This window comes from Amborella trichopoda, chromosome 12, assembly GCF_054954075.1.
Source record: "Amborella trichopoda isolate Santa Cruz 75 chromosome 12, AtrichopodaSantaCruz75HAP2 v2.0, whole genome shotgun sequence".
Taxonomy (NCBI): Eukaryota; Viridiplantae; Streptophyta; class Magnoliopsida; order Amborellales; family Amborellaceae; genus Amborella; species Amborella trichopoda.
The window spans coordinates 804,032-825,134 of NC_142347.1; the positions used below are offsets into that span (position 1 = coordinate 804,032).

The 21,103-nt window shown below is 37.4% G+C and overlaps 1 protein-coding gene across 2 annotated transcripts; it reads right to left on the bottom strand.

The window, feature by feature from the left end:
• Positions 1-753: 753 nt before the first annotated feature.
• Positions 754-20,852, bottom strand: PDS3 (phytoene desaturase 3). 2 transcript variants are annotated; one of them, XM_011622560.3, is made up of 15 exons: positions 20,758-20,852; positions 19,354-19,652; positions 18,870-19,002; positions 13,241-13,329; positions 10,153-10,210; positions 7,383-7,538; positions 6,977-7,125; positions 6,176-6,295; positions 5,441-5,654; positions 5,175-5,277; positions 4,910-4,957; positions 4,229-4,274; positions 3,584-3,771; positions 2,772-2,934; positions 754-1,053 (listed from the first exon to the last, which is right to left on the bottom strand). In XM_011622560.3, exons 2-15 carry the CDS (start codon positions 19,516-19,518, stop codon positions 991-993), a joined length of 1,695 nt encoding a protein of 564 aa, XP_011620862.1. In that variant the 5' UTR covers positions 19,519-19,652; positions 20,758-20,852; the 3' UTR covers positions 754-990. The 2 variants fall into 2 exon arrangements, with proteins under 2 accessions (XP_011620862.1, XP_088710737.1); XM_088854611.1 differs by having other exon boundaries at positions 19,354-19,737.
• Positions 20,853-21,103: the final 251 nt, after the last annotated feature.

Sequence of the window (21,103 nt, forward strand, 5' to 3'; positions counted from 1 at the left end):
GATTCGTTTTACTTAAAGTTCGCTTTTTATGCATAGCTTGGGTATTAAGGGTGCATTTGTAATTATTAATAACTGTACTCGTACAAATTATAAATAATTTTCCTACAACAACAAATACCATTGTATTTTTTGACAAGATTTTCAAATACACTTGATTAATGAGAAATATTTTTTCACTAAAATGTTTAAAAATAAAAGCTATCGTATATTATAAAGGCTATTTATTTTTGGAATAAGGACTTCACAATCTCCTCTAGCTATTGGGTATCAAATAAGATAGCTTAAGGTGTATCACAACGTTTGATAAAACTCTTTTGAACTTTGAACCTAATTAACATCACACCTTTAAGCATACAATTTTACATTTAAAGGTATAGAATAATTGCAGTCCCCTAATACCAAAAGTTAATAGTCTTATCATATCCAAAATAAATCACAATCCATTTAACCCATAACTTTAGTATTTTCAGAGGTTCTTAGTTTACATAAAACATGTGTACGTGTGTGCACACTTGCCATCTCTCTCTCTCTCTCTCTCTCTCTCTCTGGGGTGGGAGATGGTAATTGCAAATATGAAATTTTGGATTCTAAAACATCATGTGTGATGTTGACAACTCTTCACACGTCGCTTCTCCTAATCATCATCATTATCATCGTCAGAGCCCTTTCCCAATTAATTGGTTCAGCTTCACTTCTCCCAATCATAAAAAGAAAAAGGTCATACAAGAAATTGTTTACATTGTTCACAAGAACTGTTGAGAAGTTATTTTAATAATTGCTATGATGAAAAAGCTCACAACAATAGTAGGAGAACAATTGTTCTTTTTATAACTGCTAGGATGAAAAAGCTTACAATGTAATCGTGGAAAAAAAAAAAAAAATTTCCACACGCATAACAATGGCTTCTTTTTTAAGAAAATTACGAGAATGGCTTCCACAATGATTAACCAGGGCGATGTCCAAAATTTTTTACAAAGGGGGTGTCTTGTGCTAAGCAACTGTTGCCTCAGCAGTCTTGCTTGCTCCAGTATTGGTGGCTAGTACTTCATAGTCCTGCAAGTGTGAAGTCGTTACTACTGCTGCCTTTAGACCAATCAAATGTCATTATCAGTGTAAAAAAAAAGGTGGGATTCTGGCTCCGCATCGCCAAGGTCCCGAGCCCGAGCTAACAAAATTAGCTGAGCAAACAAAAATAACAAAGGAAACCTTGGGAGCGGGAGACTCGACAGTTTTTTGGGCTTCTCCCTCTAGAATCGCCAGGGTCTAAGTCTGGCCAGACCAGGGGGTGCCCCTGTATGTAATTTGTCATATGAACCATCTGAAATGTGCTCAAGACTTGGTTACTTGCCAAGCTAATTAAGAGAGAACAAGATAGGGCCCATAAATGCTTTGTCAATTGAAAAGGCTACAATCTCACACTAAAGCTCTGGTCTAGTGGTGGACATATCATTAAGGTACCTAAACAAAGCTGACCTTACTCTTTCAGGAATTGGACGACGACTCGAGTGTTAGCAGTTGACTTTAGCAATACATCTCAAGTTCAATTCCTACCACTGAACTTCCTCAAAAGCTTGTAACCCTATGACCTAAAGTGCAAGTGCATTCCATGCACACTGTGATCCTATTGAGGGCCCCACACTTAATTATATCATAGATTCATTATATCGGCCATTCTTGTTGATTGTGATTACAGATGTTACATGTAGCATACTGAGTAGAAATATTACAGTTCACCACTTTTATGCATGTTATGCATTTTGAACAATGGTGGTCAGTTGGCTGTCATAAGGGGCAGCCTTTCATCCAAACAAAATACACAAGGATGAATGAGTATAACTGGAACCAAGAAAAATTCATTTGGGAAACAAATTACGCGAGTGAGAACTCTCTTCACATTGTAGCAAATAGTTCCCCAATAGTTGAAAGGTAGAGCTACTACGCACTACCGGTGCATGGTACATATATATGGGCAAGCTTTATATGCTTCCCCTACTGCATAAAACTTATATACATTGCTCTATCCAACCATCCATTCTGAATGGGTGGCTGAGATGGCCCATAACAATGTCATGTCTCTACACTATTTTATTTTTAATTTTTTTTCTCCAAATTATTTTGACACCAAATTTTGGACGTCCACTCCTCTCTTAAACTCGTACTTGTAAAAAATATAAAAAAATATTCCACAAAAAAAGAGAGACCAAAATACCCCTGAAAAATTCAAGGGGTGTTTTTGTCATTATATTGTATCGAAAAATTATTCGTAATATTTTTATTAGGTGCACCCCATTTAGAAGATGGCACATACCAAATTTGATTTTCATACAATTTGTAGAAAAAAATAAAAAAAAAATACTCTGAGACGTCGGATCTAGATTAAACGGTCAATGGCTCACTTGATTGGATGGCTGGATGGGGGGGGGGGCGAATATATATCTTCTATAGAGGAGGTATAGAAACCTTTCCCCTCATATATAACACAGTAGCATCCACTGTCTGTTCCCAATGATTTATGGTGGTGATTAACCACACCAAGTTAAATGTTTGTCAAAGGGAATCAGGGTTGATATCCAATGGTAACTGATCGTGAATGCTCCATGGTGTATCGTACACCATTTGGAGGTGGTGTATGGTATACTCTCTCCACTATATTAAGCTAAGTCAAAGAAGAAAGTCTTATTATGTGGTTTTAAGTAAAACAAAATCCATGTCCACAAATTCCTTTCTTATTTTAAAGAATAACTTAAAACATAGGCTGTTTGAAGCCATACCTGCACAATAGACTGGGCACAAAGCTTCCCAGATAGGACAGCTCCCTCCATTGATGCTAAATACTTTTGTTTCGTGTAGTCTCCTGCTAAATAAAATCCTCGGATAGGTGATCTTTGCAGAGGGCGGCATGGTTCACAATTCGGCACAGTTTTATAGACCGATCTGCCCAAAGTTATTTCATCAAAGACATACCATTTGATCAAATAAAATACCATCCTAAAATGAAAAAGAGAGACAAAAAGTGGAGGTTCAACTGGTAGCGGTGAAACCATTAAGGTGCTAGCCAATGTTTCAAGACTAGGCCGAGGAACTTGGCCTCGGCCTATGGCCAAGGCGAGTTCCAGGGGCAATTCTCCCCTGTTACAAATTAATTAAAAGCCACGATTTTTATTACAATCTGAAAATAATAAAAAAAAATGCATTAATATATGATTTACATCGTTTGAGATGATATGGCAACTTATCTTATTATATGCGCCATTTTGTTTTCCTGAATATTTCAAGATATAAATCAATATTTTCAATAGTCGGTATTTTATATACATTTTTGAACTTTTATAGACTTCTAATGATTTCTATTGGTCATTTTAGATTTTTCTATTTTTAACAATTTTTCACATTTTTTTGAAATTTTTATGGTGCTTTCATCCTGTACATGACTTGGCCACGTCCAATCAGACTTGGCCTAGTCCGAGGCCCGAGTCAAGCTTGAGAAAAATGGTGTCTACATTGACATTAAATTGTTAATTTTAACAATTTAAACCTCGCATCCACTTCATGGGATAGCCAAATTCAGATCTAAAAGGCTCACCGAGGTGTTTTGACAACATAGTATTTGAGCATTTTTGCTTTGCTCTGATCGGCTGCTATTTCATCAGGAAATAGTTTTGATAGCTCCATCATTGTAGCTTCAATTATTTCTTCATCACTTCTCCCTATCCACTCTTCTGCTGGTGCAAAAACTAACTCAAGCATGGACCTATTAGGATCATAATATTCCTGCATGAGAAAGAAGCAATGGTCAAATTAAATGATAATAATCTTTGTTTCATAAAAAATTTAATGTAAACTCAAACACCTGATTTGTTACTTCAAAAAACGTAAAAAAAAAAAAAGTTCAAACACCAGATTGGGGTTCAAAAATCTTGTTTAAAAAGCAAAGGCAAGAGAAATTGGGGAAAAAAAAGTTAAACAATTGTCTACAGTGAAGAACAAAAACGAAAATGAATATATCTTTCAAAAATGAAAGAAATGAAGATTTTCATGTCCTTTAACAAATTAATCACTAGTCAAAATACTTTTCACAACAAATCTAACAAAAACAAAGTATCTCAATTGCAAGCTAGGAGAACATCTTATAAACTCCATTTCTGAAGAAAACATTTCATATTTTGGGCTAAAAGTTGATAATGAAAGTGCTGCCCCCAGTTTCTTGTATTGATCAGTAGACATTCACCTTACAAGTGACAGACATGTCCGCGTAGACACTCAAGAGGGGACTTCTGCAAGAGAAATCAACTTCTTAATTCAATAAGGAGATGAGAAACAGTAATTTTTGGATTAAATGTGCCCTTAAATAAAATAAAAAAGATACTCATATTTTTCGAGTATCAATGGAAGTACTTGTAGGAAACCCAAAATTTTTAAAAAGTCACTTTTCTGAATTTGCCATATATCCGAGGCACAATGCTTACATGATGGAGGCCATTATACTAATATCAGTTTCTGCTACAAGATGAAACCAAATTTTAGACTGAAGTAAAATGAGTCTCATCAGATCATAATGCATACAACTTCCTCTTGGTTATATACAATTCAGGCATAGATGGGTTCAGAATGTGAAAACAGACTACTCACGTCTTTTTGAAGTGATCCAAAGTCTTAAGCAAGATTTAAATTTATATGAAAAGAACATATCATTTATGGGAAATTTATCAACAAAGCAATTCCTTTAGGGACTTCAGACAGAAAATGAGAAGCAAATTCAACTTTGTCGGTCTTCTAAAATAAGTGCAATTTCATCTTATCACTCTAAAGATAAAGAAAGGGTAAACAGATAAATTGAGGAAGCAAAAATGAAACCCCATGATTTATACTGTATTGTAATCTAAGAAACAAAGAGAACATAAAAGCAGACCTGCTAAAAAGTAGATGATCAGAAGTGTTCTTCAGCTTTCTGTCAAACCTGACAAAGAAACAAGAACAAAAAAACACCCAATAGAACAATAAAACACCCAATAGAGACAAGGAAATAATTTCTAGCCGCAAGTACTTAAATAAAAGACCTAATCAAGAATTATGGGTCAAGATAGTGTGAGGAGCAATCAGCCTCAAACAATGTGAAAGCACAGGTTAAACTAAAAACAACCAAATGGAGAAATTCAAAATGATAGTTAACTGACCAGATATGAACATTGATGACTGGAACACCCACCAATTTCTCCAATTTCTTGAAATAAGATATCTCTTTCCAATCTTGCGGCAAAAGTAGCTTCAAAATATCGACTGATTCAAACAAAAGGGAGAAAACACTGTAAAAGCTGTAGTAATGAATCTACCACCTATCTATAAATGCTAATTTATAATCTCTCTAGGGAAATTGCATCCAAGTTTCTAAACTGCATATTTTAAATTCAAAGTAGAGGCTGGATGCGAAAAATGATAGTACCTGGTGTAGCAAACACATAGACATCTCCTTCAACAACATTTCCATTTCCGAGTACAAAACATTTCACGGTACCATCATGGTTCAGCTCAATTTTTTGTATTCGTGAATTAGTTTGAACTTTACCACCCAATGATTGGATGTGGTCAACTATTGGAATGCATAGTCTCTCTGGAGGGTTACCATCCAAGAAAGCCATCTTGGAGCCATGCTTTTCCTGTTAGAAATGACTTGTGAATTAGGAATGCATCAGATGTCACATATGAAAGATTCCAATCTCAACACAATTTTGTGGCACAAATTTCACATTTTGGAACAGTTACTAACATGCAAATACCTGTCATTTTTGTACAAGTTTTTTTTTACAGAGACAATGCTATAATCCACAGAAGTATGCAAAGCCTTAGTTGATTGAGGTCCTCAGAGTCGAATAAAACGACGGAAAGTGATGGAAAGAGAGGGACCTGCCAGAACAGGAAAATGGCGAATCTCTCCATCACCATCCATTACATTTAATGGTGATGACTCCAATGGAGAATCGTTTTCACTGTCGAGCGTGTATGGCGTAGTCTCCTGTCCTTACATTGCATATATTTGTAGGACTAAGTAAATCAGCAGTTTATGGGCAAGAATTTCGTGCCTATTTTCATCATTCATTTATTCTATAAATTCTCTAGACTCATCTTGATTGCATGTTTTGAAGTTTGGCCAATAAGATCAGAATTAAAGAAAACAAACCTGGAGAAAGCGATTTAAAGCAATCAGTATACACTGCATTGAAAGCTCATCAGGGTTTATGAAATTTAAAGCCTTTGACATGGCAATGAAAACCTCTTCATTGACACGATCAGGGATACCCTGTGATATCAGATCACACATCAGAATAACACAAGAAACAAGAAATGTTCATAAAATATCTAAGGAGAAAAAATTCTACAAGAATGCACCATGGTTACCTTTCTTTTATCAGCAACGCGTTTTATTTATGAGCAGAAAGATAATACTTTACGAAATCAAATATTTCACAAAAAATGGTTAGTTATCGATGGACACCAAAACCCAGTCCATCTATTTTACAGCAACAATCTTTCAAACTGAGGTGAGTATCGAGAAGAAACAGCACATCCATGAGAGATTAAGAAGTCAGCAATAAATTTCACAAACAAATAAAATCATAATTCATATTGCTCAGAACTGGAAGAGGTATTCGAAATGCAACACCATTTGTCTTCGAAATGGACCAAAAAGTCTCCAAACCTACTAGTTACCAAACGAACTCTTCATTCTTTAATTTCAATTCCAATACTTAATATGGCTAACTTCGTCACGCTTGAAGTTCACAGCCTTTAAACATTTCCCAATAATACTTAAGTTGCAACTTAAAATAAACATAAGGCACTTTGGGCTTAAGTCTGGTTGTTGACAAAACTACTACGATATACTACCCAAAAATTCCACATTCCTAATCTTAGAAATCCATGGCCTAGTATCAACAAGAAAATAAATATCACGTCAGAGTAGAAAAGAAAGGTAACATGCCTGTCTTCTCATCCATTCTTTGACGGTCAAACTATCCTGAGCTTCAACATAGGATTGCCCTCCCACCATAGCTGGCAAAAGTCCCAGTGCAAAGCGCACTTTTTCTGGCCAAGTCAACATCTCATTATTCTTTAATATGGCCCAAATTCCTGCAAATTATATAACTATTTAGATGTAACGAAATGCTGAATTGAATATGTGGCAAGATAAAAACTATGTTAGGGCATTACCAAGACAAATAGCATACATGCTGAGTACTAGTATGAATTTTCGTAAACTATAAGGGAATTCCATAAAACAATCAAAACATCTTATGCCATCAAATGCACCAACTGAAAAAGGAAAAAAGAAAGCAACAGATGAATTAGCCAAAGATAAGAAGGCCAAGGAACACACAGCAGCATACCATTCAATGGTGCCGGTAGAACTTCTGGGAAATCAAAACTGCTGAATTCTCCTGGTTTGTTCGGCATCGCAAAAATCATGGAATGCTCCTTCCACTGCAGCCGATCATTGATACCAAGCTCCCCAAACAAGTTTTGTATATTCGGATAAGCTCCAACTATGAATATTAACAAAGCACAAGAAACATGCTTTATCTTAATAAGATTTATGTAACGAGGACAAGATAAATCTTGATATGGATACCTCATCTGGATGCCACAAAGAAAAATGGGTTGGAGCTGTTTTGGGTTCTATACCCCGTTTAGGGGTCCATCCACCCATAAAACACCGCCACTTTGTAAGTTGGAAGAAATTGAAAATACCAGTTTTCAACCAACACACAAACATACTACTTTAGGTGGAGCACTGACTACATGATACCAAAATCCACATGGGCCTCCACATTCAGGATAATTAATATGAGACATTCATGGATGTGTGGTATATACTAGTAAAATCATCAAGCACATCTGGAAGATTGTTCAAGACCTAAGAGGTCAAAATACTAACTTACATAAAAATCCATATCTATGGCATACAGATGGCATAAAACAGTATTTAATGGTCAATTTTTTGAGAATTTTTACAGCCACAAGTAAAACGCAGGCAGATCTTTGAGGTAAATGATTGATAGCAAGTAGATTTTGATGATACGATATCACATCTGAGAGCTTCCATTTGATGCCCACAAGTTAGGGAGACTTCTTTTGTCAGGAAGATTCACATTAAATTATGTATTTATGTTATTTTCGATACGATAGGGTACCTAGAGAGTCAATTTGGTGGATGTTGGAAAAGAAAAGAGTCGCAAGAGGATATACTGACATGGTGAGGGATATGTACAAGTGAGCGCTAACTAGTGTGAGGACAACTAGTAGAGAGATAAGTGAGTTTTCATTGACAGCAGGCCTATATCATGGGTAGACATTGAGTCCCATATCTTTTTGCTTTGGTTATAGGTGAACTAGGTATCTATAGGATGAGGTGCCTTGGTGCATGTTTTTGTAGATCACATAGCTTTGATTTATGAGACTGGAGATGACGTCAATGCAAAGTTAGCTACTTTCGAGGGATGCTTTAAAATCTAAAGGTTTTAAAATTAGCTATAGACTAATACAAAGTATGGAATGTAAGTTTAGTAATAATAAGAGTAGAAATGAAGAATTAACTAAGATTGATGGCCAAGAAGTAACTAAAATATATTATTGTCGATATCTCTGATCAATAATCCATGAGGATGGAGAGATTGAGGAAGATGACAGGTATAAAATTAGACGGAGTAAAGATGTGCCTCTGGAGTCTTATGTGATCAGCGCATACCAATGAAATTGAAGGGGAAGTTCTATAGGACAACTGTAAGACCAGTCGTGCTTTATGAGACAGAATGTTGGGCGGTCAAGAAACAACATATCCATAAAATGAACATCACTGAGATTAGCATGTTGAGATGGACGAGTGATAAGACAAAAAATGATAGAATTCTGAATGAATATATTTGAAGGAACTTAAGGGTATCTCCAATAGGTAATAAGATGAGGGAAAGTAGACTTACGTGGTCTCGACACATGTAGCATCGACCTACACACCAGTTAGAAGATGTGATTTGGTTCAAGTAGAATGCTCTAAAAGGGCAAGGGAAAGGCCCAAAAGTAGTGAGAAGAGATATGGTGACTTATGGTCTAACTGAGGGTATGGTCCTTGATAGAATAGAATAAACGAACATGATTCATGTAGCCAAAACCCCAAATAGTTGGGATAAAGCTCGGATGATGACAATGATGATGATGATGTTTTTTCAATAAATAAACTATCTATCAATTGTTATCTACTTGAGATCATTATAGTCCTCAGCAATCACCAGTGAAAATTAATCAACCAGTATGATTGTTTACGACTTGTCTAGGAAAGGACAAGTTGGAAGAATCGGTGTTAACCAGAACCAGACAAGGACAGTTGAGCATAGAAGTATTCAGTCCAATTCTATTAGCAGTTCGACAGGCAGTCAATCGATGAGACAGTTGAAAACTGTAAAAACACTAAATTATATTTAAATAACTTAGATATGTGCATGTTTTTTAGAGATCTAGCTTTTAAGTGGACCAAATGGGTCTGAGGTCTGGTTGGTGGTCCAAGAAATCAGACCAGCTGGTCTGATCTGGTTCCGATAACGCTAGGAAGTACCCTTAAAGAGCGGCAAGCTAGATTCAAACCAGTTTCAAGTGTATTGAAATAAATACGTCCAGATTACCAGCATTTATAAGAAGGGTAATTGTGTCCTCGATACCATTTATTTCAGTTTCCTTGTTATCCTTCTTGTTATTAAGGACATTTTGTGTATTTTGTCTTTTTTTTCTTATAGGTTTTTAAACATCATATCAGAGGCTTATACCTCAAATGCAACAATATATCATGTATTTTTCCTCTTTCTCAATATCCTAGAATGTCTACACCATCAACAAAGTCAATATCAAGAAGCAACATTGACAACTTCTTTCTAGTAAGAGTTTGAGATAATTAATAAGAGAATAGCAGTGATGGATCACACAAAAACATATCACCAAAGGCAAGTAAGTCATCTTATAAGAAATGCTATAAGGAAAAAGACCATGCCTCACTCTAGATCTACAGCGAGCAAGAACATACATGCAAGAAACTCTAGCTCCCATAGAAACTTAATTATTATTATCATTTTTTTGTCTCTCTCTCATTTTGGGCAAGGGAATCAATCTTACAGAATATATGCAATCCCGTCTCGTACCAGTCTCCATCCTCATCCTTCCATGCTGCGACCTATGATATCAAACGTTAAATTTTAGTTACACATGCTGTACGTATCAATTACCTTCACAAAAATATTTCATAGGAGAATGCTGATAAATCTAAGATGATTGAAATAATGGATTGTCATTAGCAAAATATAGGTACCAATCAAATTAGGGCGCAACTCAAAAATTCATTAGAAAAGGTTGTTTCAATGCTCAAAATTGCTCAAATTGATCATCTCAACCTCAAGATGTACGGACACGACAAAAAAGTGGATTTCAAGTCTTGGAAATAGTGAATCTTGTAACGTATTTTTGACCATCAATTTTCAAGATTTTCAAGTGTTCATAGATCTGCTCGATCTACTCTATTCTTTAAACTTTAAATTTTATAATTAGATATGAAAATAAATTTTCAGGCCATCACAAAGATTTCTAGTATTGAAACAACATCTTCCGACACTATTTGAAGGCGCGCCCTACTTTGATGGTTTAGAGCCTCGGCCTTATAGAAACCACAACCTTAGTATTTTGTGTATGTACGAGGAGCATTTATGTAGCCGACCCCAAATCACTGGGATAATGCCTGGATGATGAGGAGCATTTATGTAATTGGCGATGGCATTCAATCCTAAACTTGTATGTTAGTTACTTTGTATGTGGACACTATAGCTTAAACTCCTGAAGTCATTTACAATTTAATTTCATCTCATTTTACCAATGCACGAATTAGAGAAGCTAGGGATGGCAAAGGGCTTTGGGCCCAAATCATGGCAGTAATAAAAATTAGGATAGGCAATGATTCATATCAATTTGAAAAGCTTTCTTCTTTTAAGAATAAATCCTACTGTTAAACAAAGGAGTAAAACACACATTACAAGAATAAATTGCAAAGTGTGTACCAAACACACAAGTGAAATCCAGTGACCTCCATAGCACGAATAAATATACATCCTTATTAGCTCTTCAACATTGTGCAGAAAATATACATTCCAACAACTAACGAACTGTAAATCACTTCAACAATATCCACCTGTTTCCATGGAGTGGAAGATGACCTTCTAGGCTTGCATTAAGGAGTTAAAATCGATAAGAAAGGAGAGAAAAGGAAACCATTAAGAATCTGAGCCAATTGAGAAGAGCCACAAGCTCCAACTCTAAAAATACTCGTCTCGTGAACACCTTGGTTGAACTCAGCTGATAAATCCCTACTCCAGCCACTCTTGGTTAACAAAGGATTAGACAATTAAATTAAGTTTCAGAGCCATCAATCAAGAGGGCAAACTTCTCCTTTCAGTATATCACATCTCACGCTTGTCTGATCTTTCAGAAAAATCACAAACAGCTATCACAAAACCAAATTGACACATCAGGTAAAAAAGCTACAATTAGAGTGCCTCCTACTGCATGATTGTTTCTCCCATTGGTAGTTGCCAACATAAGGAATAGCCTCTACGGAAGACACTCCTATGTTTTATGTTCTAGAGCCCGCAATAGGTTGCGCATTCATGGTAAGTGGAGCCTCTAGCTTCAGTGGGAGGGGTTAGAGTCTTCTTAAAAGCAATTTCTTAAGCCCCTTTATGATCAATGCGCTCATCCATGTTGAAGGTTCACTATGGTACTTAACAAATGTTTGTGGCACTATTCTGGAACTGATGCCCAGGTAAATTTTATGTGCCTTCAGACACCATGGTAAGCAAGTGGTCTGTAGGTGTAAAAACGTGTGCAGTTTCAAGCAATGAGTGATACATCTGAACTTTAAATTAATGCAATACTGAATGCTACAGGTGATTAAAGACATTTAGTCATCCTAGAAGACATGAATTGACAGGTAGGCAAAGATGACCATCTAAAATTATTTACAATAAGGGTGTTTTGGAAACTTTTGGGGACATAATTTCAATTTGGGGGGGGGGGGGGGAGGGGTGTTATCGGGTAGGTAGGAAAGGTGAAACAGAAATGATTAAAGCATAGCCAACTATGTTTCAATGTCTGAAGTGACCATGTGTTGCAAAGTATTCCAAGGACTCTATGAATATTTGACCAAATCGTATATTCATTCCCAAGTATTCTAAGGACTCAATGAATATTTGACTAAATCGTATATTCATTCTCAATGAATAGTGAAATCCCACAATGGCATTTCACTTCAGAAATTAAGCAATGATGTCATAGGTACCACTAAATAAAACTAACAAGAATGTCCAGATAATTTTTTGTGTTTTAGGACAGGAAAGGCTGGGAAAGGTTAGCCTGTGGTTTTAGGTGTATAAAGCTAAATTGCTTTGGAGTTTCCATTTCAAACATGCAAGGTTAAGGGATCTCTTTCATGCATTTGACAGACTGAATAGGTCTGCCAATCAAAGAGCCATGTGCCGACTAGATGTGGGCACCTTCACTTGAGCAATATTCAGGAGAATCCAATTCTACTGTGACTATCCTTAGATGGAAAGCTCTTAAGTTGAATCAGATGGTTAAACGAACTGCCTTGTTTCCCTATCAAAATAACTCAGTTGATATCCATAGACCTTGAAAAATTCATGTTCTATAGGTGCATACCATCATCATCATCATCATCGAAGCCTTATCCCAATTATTCTATAGGTGTATTCCATGATCTATCATTTCAGTTATGTTAATATCAAGTGAATGGGTTTACTATCAGGGTCCACTAAAACATAAAAAATTCAGGCCGTACCCTTCATGAGTTTAAACTAAATTAAATGCAGGGGAATAAAGCTACTATATCTTGAATATCACATGCACCAAGAGCATTTTATGAGAGAAAATGAAAGGAAAAAGTTGATTATATGATAACTAGTACATGATATAACTAGTACATGATACATAAAATACCATAAAATCATATTGGATCTAAATGCAATGAAAATTAGTTATAAGCAGCTGACAAAAGGCCCTGCAAATATGAGAACATGTCAAGGGAAAAAAAGGAAAACAAAGATACAGGAATAAAACTCTTTTCATTACAGTGGCGGATTCTAATACAGTGGAAGAAGAGCAGATGGCATGCAGAATTAAAAGTGTTGCAGCTCATAACCTTGCCACCCAGGACATCTCTTGCCTCCAATAATATGGGTACATGACCAGCATCAGCAAGATATTTTGCTGTCGACAAGCCAGCCAAACCTAGCAGTAAATTTGGTTTTTAGTTTGATACTTTGACATCAAACAAGAAAAGCAAAAATATGCAAGAAATATCATATCAAATAAACTGGCAAACTTAAATGAATATAGCACACACTTCCTAATCTGCATGAACATGTTAACTGTTGTATTAAGTAGTAGAAAATCACAAGAAGAAAGTTACAAGAGTTTAGGCAACCCATAGACCGAGTGCCCTGTACAAAAAACACCAAGGGCTAAAAAAATGGTTGTGACCCCTAAGGGCTCCAAGAAATGCTATACAACCAGTATAAAGAGCAGAAAAAGGTAACACGATGGGGATGCTTAAAAAGTTGTTCAAAAGGTCCCCTATGTCGGTCATCCTGTGTAGCTCCCTCTTTAGCGAGGGAATCGGCCACTGCATTGCCCTCCCTCCAGGTATGCCTCCAAAAGAGGTGAATAAGCTTGCAAATTTGGGAGATCTCGTCAAAAATATGATCCAACCTCCAAGGGCAAGATGAGGATCTTGAAGCCCATGGCAAAACGTTTTCACAGCCCCCCTCGATAACCAAAATTGGGATCCAATCGGGATTGAAGTTCCGAAGGCCTTCGAGGAGAGACAAAGCTTCCACAGTACTGGAGTCGGTGTGCCCGACAAAACAGGAGTCGGAAAGGATGGTACAGCCGTCCTTGTCTCTGAATATACCCCCAATGTCTTCTGGGCCCGGGTTGCCCAAGGAGCAACTATCAAAATTGAGCTTGGTTTGGCTTGGTTCCAGTGGTCTCCAGCGAGAGGCACGAGAGATATGGCTAGGCCTTAGGTACATCATCACTAGCCACTCTTGATGAAAATCCTAATAGGAGAAGTGCTTGAAGTGTTTGCTGTTTTTGCCCAAAAGATGACCAGTGTTTTGACCCTATCTTTCAAGGCCACTGTGATCGTCTTCTCACCGCAAAAGGTCCAATTGTTTCTCTCCATCCAGATGACCCACAACATGGCTGCCACGGCTGCCTGCCACAGAAGGATACCCGACTTCGACCATGGTGGAGAGTGGAAGGAGCAAAAGAAGTGAGGTTTCAAAGGCAGAGTCACCCACGACAGTTGAAGAGTTGCATCAGGTCGCCCCAAAGGGTTCTTGTGAGATCGCATTGAATAAAAATAGGGGCACTAGTTTCTTCACCTTCGGTACACATGGTGCATCTATTTGGAATCTGAACTCCCCTTCTCTGGAGTTGATCAACTGTAAGGGCTCTTTCGAATATTGCTATCCAACTGAAAACTTGGACTTTGGAGGGACAGTTGGAAGCAATTGAAATATGCGGGTCAAGGAGGATAGCGAGAAAACCCCTGGAGGGGCAGATGATTTTTTGGGGTAATCTTAAGCTGTATGTGAGAATAAACACAAAACAGCACAAGGAGACTTCAAACCATCACTCAGATAAAGTATATCCATGTACAGAGCTTTTCATTTATATCTGGATCAAGCAGTTCCAAGTATTTGTGGACGCCTTGTTAATTACATTCATTGTCTCATACAATGGAGAAGCAAAAAACCTCTGCTAATTGATCACAGATGAACTCACTTGAAGAAGCATCCTTTACATCAAAGGGTCTTCTGTTTCTCTAAGTACTGAGCATACAATGCACTTTTTTGTCTGCATGTATATCTCTCTCAATGCATCTTGGTTGTTCTTTGCTTGTAGGTATTTATAACCATTGAACACTTACATTTAATAGCTTTTGATCTTGTCCGGCAGTTGCAGTGTAGTGAGCGTAGCGGTCATCGTGTCTGGTTTTTGTGGCAACACATGGCCCTACATGATTGTTGTATGTCTACAACATTTTGAACATGTGATGCGCCATACCTTATCTGGCACATCATTCTATAAGGATACAATGTTCCTATCAGGAGTGACATGTGGGAAAGGGCTAATATTTATGCTTTACCTTTCCGGCAAGTATGAAGTTGTTTTCATTCCGAGCGTGTTCATGGTTTAGAGAATAAAGAATAAAGGAAGCGGTATTTTTGTTGAGACGAATCTCGAGATGAGTAAAAAGGATTGTTATATTTTCTATGCACCAGAGTATGTAAGGACAAATATCTAAAGTAAAAAGGTTTGTTTTGAGTATCTACTGAAGCATATTGATATAGGAGGCAGATTCACCAGAGAGTCTTGTAATGGGTGTAAATTCAACGGAGAGTATCATAAAAGGTCAATCAAGTATCGACTGAAGCATATTGATATAGGAGGCAGATTCACCGGAGGGTCTTGTAATGGGTGTAAATTCACCGGAGAGTATCATAAAAGGTCAATCAAGGTCAGTAACACATCTAGAGGTCCATGATGCAGACTAGGGGGTCATTTTAGATGCTATCCATGCTTTTAAACAATGGTTTAAAAAGCGGATCGGTGACCCGGATCGGGCACCTCAAAAACCGATCCGGATCAGCGAATCGGCTATCCGGATAGGGAATCGGGTGAATCGGTCAGAAAAAAGCTTCAAAAAAATCCGAAAAAATTATTAAAATTCATTATAAATATTGTTTTTTAGGAATTCAATAAGAAATGAGGGTACTCCATTAAGAATTTTCATGTTTTTGCATGAATATGCGAATATTGATATGTTCTTTCCCTGCATGAACTACTATTCAGCATTTAATTTACATCACACAAAAGGATAAACATTGAATTATCATGGAATAAGTATATCAACATTAAAAGTTTAATAGGCTATACATTAGTAATAGTCTCCAACCCTCCATATGAGAAAACAATTCCAATGAGAAAAGAAAAATTTAGGAAGCTTCTTCAAACCTCAAAAAATACTTTTGATTCTCAGAAATAGGTGTAGCTAAGAGATTGATGGCTTATGGAAGTGTTTTTTTTTACTTTGGGGGTTGAAAATAATCCCCATAACCTATTTAAGCCTTTTTGGGGGTCAAAATTACCTCCTTTTCCCTTTTGGGCATCTTTAAAAATCGAAAAAAGGCACATGTCCCTGGGCGCTCGCCCAAGTACAGCCACCCAAAATGGGGCGCCCAGGTCTAGGCATGCGGCCAGTGGTGCCTTGGGTGCCTAGGCACCGGGCAGACCGTTTTTTAAAACATAGCAAGAAGGAACAAATTATGGAACTGATTTCTCGGCAGAGAATGACCTATCCAAAGTTTAGACCAGAAAAGGACTATGTTTCCAGCCCGAGGCTAGAAGCGTATCTTGGCTTTGAAAGGGTTATAGCTGCGGAGTAGAGAACTCTACAGTTTGGAAGAGTTGTTGTTGGACCTACCACTAGGAAGCCACGTTGATTCCTCACAGCGGTACCTGTTTCTAAGGACCTCTTGCCATAGGTGGTTCTATTGGGTGGCAAAGCACCATCACCGTTTGTCGAGGAGGGCCAGGTTGTAAGATTTAAGGTTGCGGATACCGAATCCCCCTTGGGACTTAGGCAAACAGACTTTGGCCTAAGAGGTTAAGTGGTATTTTCTCCCTCCCTCTCCCAACCACAGAAAATTTCTCACAAGTTGTTCAAGGCAAGCAGCTATCAAGGAAGGCATGTGGAAGAGCGACATCTGGAAAATGGGGATTTGGTGAGGGTTGCCTTGATGAGGATTATTCGACCCACGGACAAGAGGAACATCACCTTCCATCCCACGAGCCTCCTTTCAAACTTGTCGATTATGTGGCTCCATTGCCTCTCTTTAGGCTTACCAATGCAAAAGGGCAAGCCCAACTAGGACGATGGCAGGTTTTTGCCATATTCACTCTGAAACCAGAGGACATTTCCAAACATTGGAGGAATAGGAGCAGGGGGTCAAAATGTTGGGCGATAGCATCATAGAAGAGGAGGGTGTCATCAGCGTATTAGAGGTGCGAGATTTCAGGGCCATGGTTCCCAATTTTGAAGCCTTTAAGGAGACCGTTTTGGTGCGTCTTAGAGATGGATTTGCTAAAGACCTCGGCAATTATTGCAAATAGGAACGGCTAGATGAGGTCACCCTGCTTAAGACCTCTAAAAGAGGGGGAGATTCCTTTTGGGAAACCATTGATGAGTATAGAGAAGAAAGTATTGGACATGCATCCGCGGATCGAAGCTTCCTAGCGGTGCCCAAAATCCTTCGAAGGGTCTTGTCGAGGATAGCCCATTTGACATGGTTGTAGGCTTTCTCCCAATTGGCAACGTGTCTAGAGTGAAAGCACTCGTGAGCCACTAACACTCCATCAAGGATCTAGCAGTCCTTGACAAATGCCCCTTGGATCGGGGAAATGACCCGTTTGAGGACCTATCTCAGCCTAGAGGCAAGGACCTTAGAGAGGATCTTATAAGAGGAATTGATCAAACTGATTGTCCTGAAATCTTTAAGCTCTTCTGCCCTCTTGACTTTGAGAATAAGTGCGACAATGTAGCATTCATTGCCTTATGATTATCCCTCTAGTTCGATGAATGTAGCTCTTAAATCTCATAGTTTTTCTTCTTATCACCTAGTACTAGCAACGGGCCAAGGCTGGGCCGGGCGGGCCCTGGGCATTGTACGGCCCTAGCCCTATCAAGGTTGAGCCGGGCCTAGTCGGGGTAGAAATTTTTTTAAAAAAATATAAGTAAATAAAAATGAGGGTTGGGCCTAGCCAAACCGGGCCTGCCCTAGACCTAGCCAGGGCCAGCCAGACCCTTGGGCGCTGGTGGCCCGGCATCAGGCCTCATTTTGTGGCCCAGGCTGGGCTACCCAGCCCATGGCCACCTTTATTACCACTAGATTTAGTAGAAGCTAAATCTAGGTGACCTACAAATAGTAGCATTCCAAAATTTCATAGACATCTGAATATTCAGAAGGCTTAGACAATCTCACTTGGCAAAATTTGTGTCAATATATTAAGTTGCAACATATTATTTAAAGCAAAAACACAAATAAACTACATAAGAATCCCCCATAATAATATCAAAAGGCTCCGAGGGTGCATTTTAAGAAAAGATCTTGAAAAGCTTCCTAGGAAGAAATACTACATTGTTGGCAGTAGAGATGGTATGGGTCCACAGAGGGATTATGCTGGAAGTCTGGTGACTTGACCACGAGGTATGGACAAAAATGGGGATACATGTAGTGGTAACACTATAGTAAACCGCACATGAGTAGTGTATGTCATGCTTCCATTTTGTTACAATTATCTCGAACTTTGAATCCTGTAAGTCTCAAAAAGATCCAAGAGAAAGAAATTCAAGGTCAATGGTGTGGTAGAGTCCCATGGATTCCAACTCTTTACACTGATGAAAATATCAGTGAAGTTCTTATTTCTGAAATTATCCCTATATATTCATTGAACTGCTTGAGGTAGAAAAATTATTGGGAAAGTATTCTTCCATCATATTATTTGATGGTGATGAGACCAACAAGCTATGGTTTTCCAGGCACCATTAGATTATAGTATATTATCCTGATTGCAAATGAGAGTATAAATCTTAGTATCGAATATCAGAAAGTAATATTAACAAGTAATGTTGCCAATATAAATTTTTGCAAAAAAGACACCCATTGGCTTCCAGGTGACCAGGATGATGTCTTTTAACTTACCAGCTCCTGCTATAACAACCTGCAATGGTTTACTCGGGCGTGGAGTAGCACGAAATGTTGAGGATAAGTATGCCGCTTCTAAGAAATTAACAGTATTCTCAATATCAGGTCTTGGATAATCAATACAAACAACCTGAAAGAAAATTCCCGAAAGTCAATTTCTTTGTTGTTCATTGATCGAAAATATTTCTAAAATAAATTTCATTGCTAAACATTCTTTTTATAGAATATCTAGCTTTATATGCACTCATAGAATCCATTTTTTATAACTTAAGAGATATTATCTGAGCATAAACAAACTGATAGAGTACCCACTTCAAGAATTTGTATGTTATAGATGAGATCAATGGGATAAAAGGTTAGACTCTAAATACAATTTGGAGTGAATCCTATGAAGGGTATCTCATCCACATTCAACAAATAACAACACCACAATAAATATTAAAAACTGTAAGCAATCATAAACTAGTCTAGCATACAACACCTTCAAGGGGAAATGTTTTTGCCTTCTTGGACTTCTTGTGGAGAATGAGGCTGAGCGTCTCAAGCAATGGCCCATCTGTTCGCTACATTTGAACGCCAAAAGATGGTTGCGTCTAGATTCTATGCTCAAAGACTTATGCTGCATGGTGTATGAATTTAATGCCATATTGAGCTATCTTCAGGAGTGATCAGCCTAGAGAAAAGTTCTCATTTTGAAAAACCTCTCATGAGTGAAGCCGTCAAGGGTTTATTACAAGAATTGCTCCTGCTCCTCATCAAAAGAAGCACAAACAAGCCCCCCTATAACAAAGAGATATTCGGGTTAACCATTGAGCAAAAAGAAAGGGCTGACTAGCTCAGTTGGAGAAATGCAACACACACATGCCTGCACGCGAGTAACATTTTGGTCAAAATTCCTATAGTTATATGCATTTTCAAGTACCGTCACCAGGAAAAAGATAACTAACTGAAAATATATATATTTCTTGGGTAAATCAGAAGGGATTAGGGCCTCTGCCAGAAAATTTTATTAATAATAAAAAAGATTAGAAAGTGCATGCCAAATCATTTTGTAACCTTTTCATAGGGAACATCTGCAACATCATAAGAGAGCAAAACAAGTAAAAAATCCGGTGGTCACGACCTCCACACTGAAAATTTTATTTAAAAAACTAGAAAGAGAAACAGCAAATAGCTCTAGCTAAACCATCCTTTGCGATATACTTTCCAAATAATGTCCAATGTCCACAAAAGAAGAATAAAACAGAAACAAAAAAGCAAACATGCCCAGATACAACAAGCTAAAGAAGCACCAATTCCTGCATAATAATTTGAATATTATGAACTCAATTCGGCGCACGCAGGAGAGAGAGAGAGAGAGAGAGAGAGAGAGAGAGAGAGAATTTTCTTTTGAAGCAGTGAAAATTGAAACACAAATTAGCAGAGGTTATGTCTAGCTTAAACCCCAGAAAAGAAAATAATTACGAAATTTCCTGGTTATGTGCATGCATACACACTCCTAGCATTCAAAACACCCAAAAAAAAAGGACGAAAAATTGCAGACCCATATAAGCCAAAAATAAGAAAAACCAATTCAAAAACTGAAACAGAAAAAGAATAAAAAAGAAGAAGAAGAAGCTATCAACCAATTATTCACTTCACCCAATGAGTCGAATTTCAATAACGGCTAATACTTATTAACCAACCCATTTCAGTAAACATAAAAAATCTCTTCTTGTGTTGCAAATCATCAAAATTTACCAAAGAAACAAGGGGGAAAAGAAACAAAAACAAAGATTTCAAAAAAAGAAAAAACAAAAACAAAGGCTTTATAAACAGAAATTCGAAATTAAATTCAGAAGAAAATTACGTAGTATTACTCCGGAGTGAGAATTACAAAACCCACCTTTAATTGAACCAGAAAATTCAGAAGCTTTGCTCTGCTAGAGCTCAGAAAGAGATAAGAAGGCGATGAAGTTAGCCTCCACTCTCACCCTTCGAACTCTGCAGCTTTTTAACTTCATTTTTTTTATATATACTCATTTAAAAATTGGTTGTAAAGAAAATAATAAATTACTATTATTGCAAGACCGTGAAGAAGATGAATAGAGTTGGAAAATGTATATGAGGAAGGCGTTTTGTCCCCTTCTTTCATGCCCTCGTAATGGAGAAAGGATGGCATATTCTCTACCACCCAATCAAATTTGCTGTTTAAAAATATTTTTAAAATATAAAAAAAGATAATAAAATTT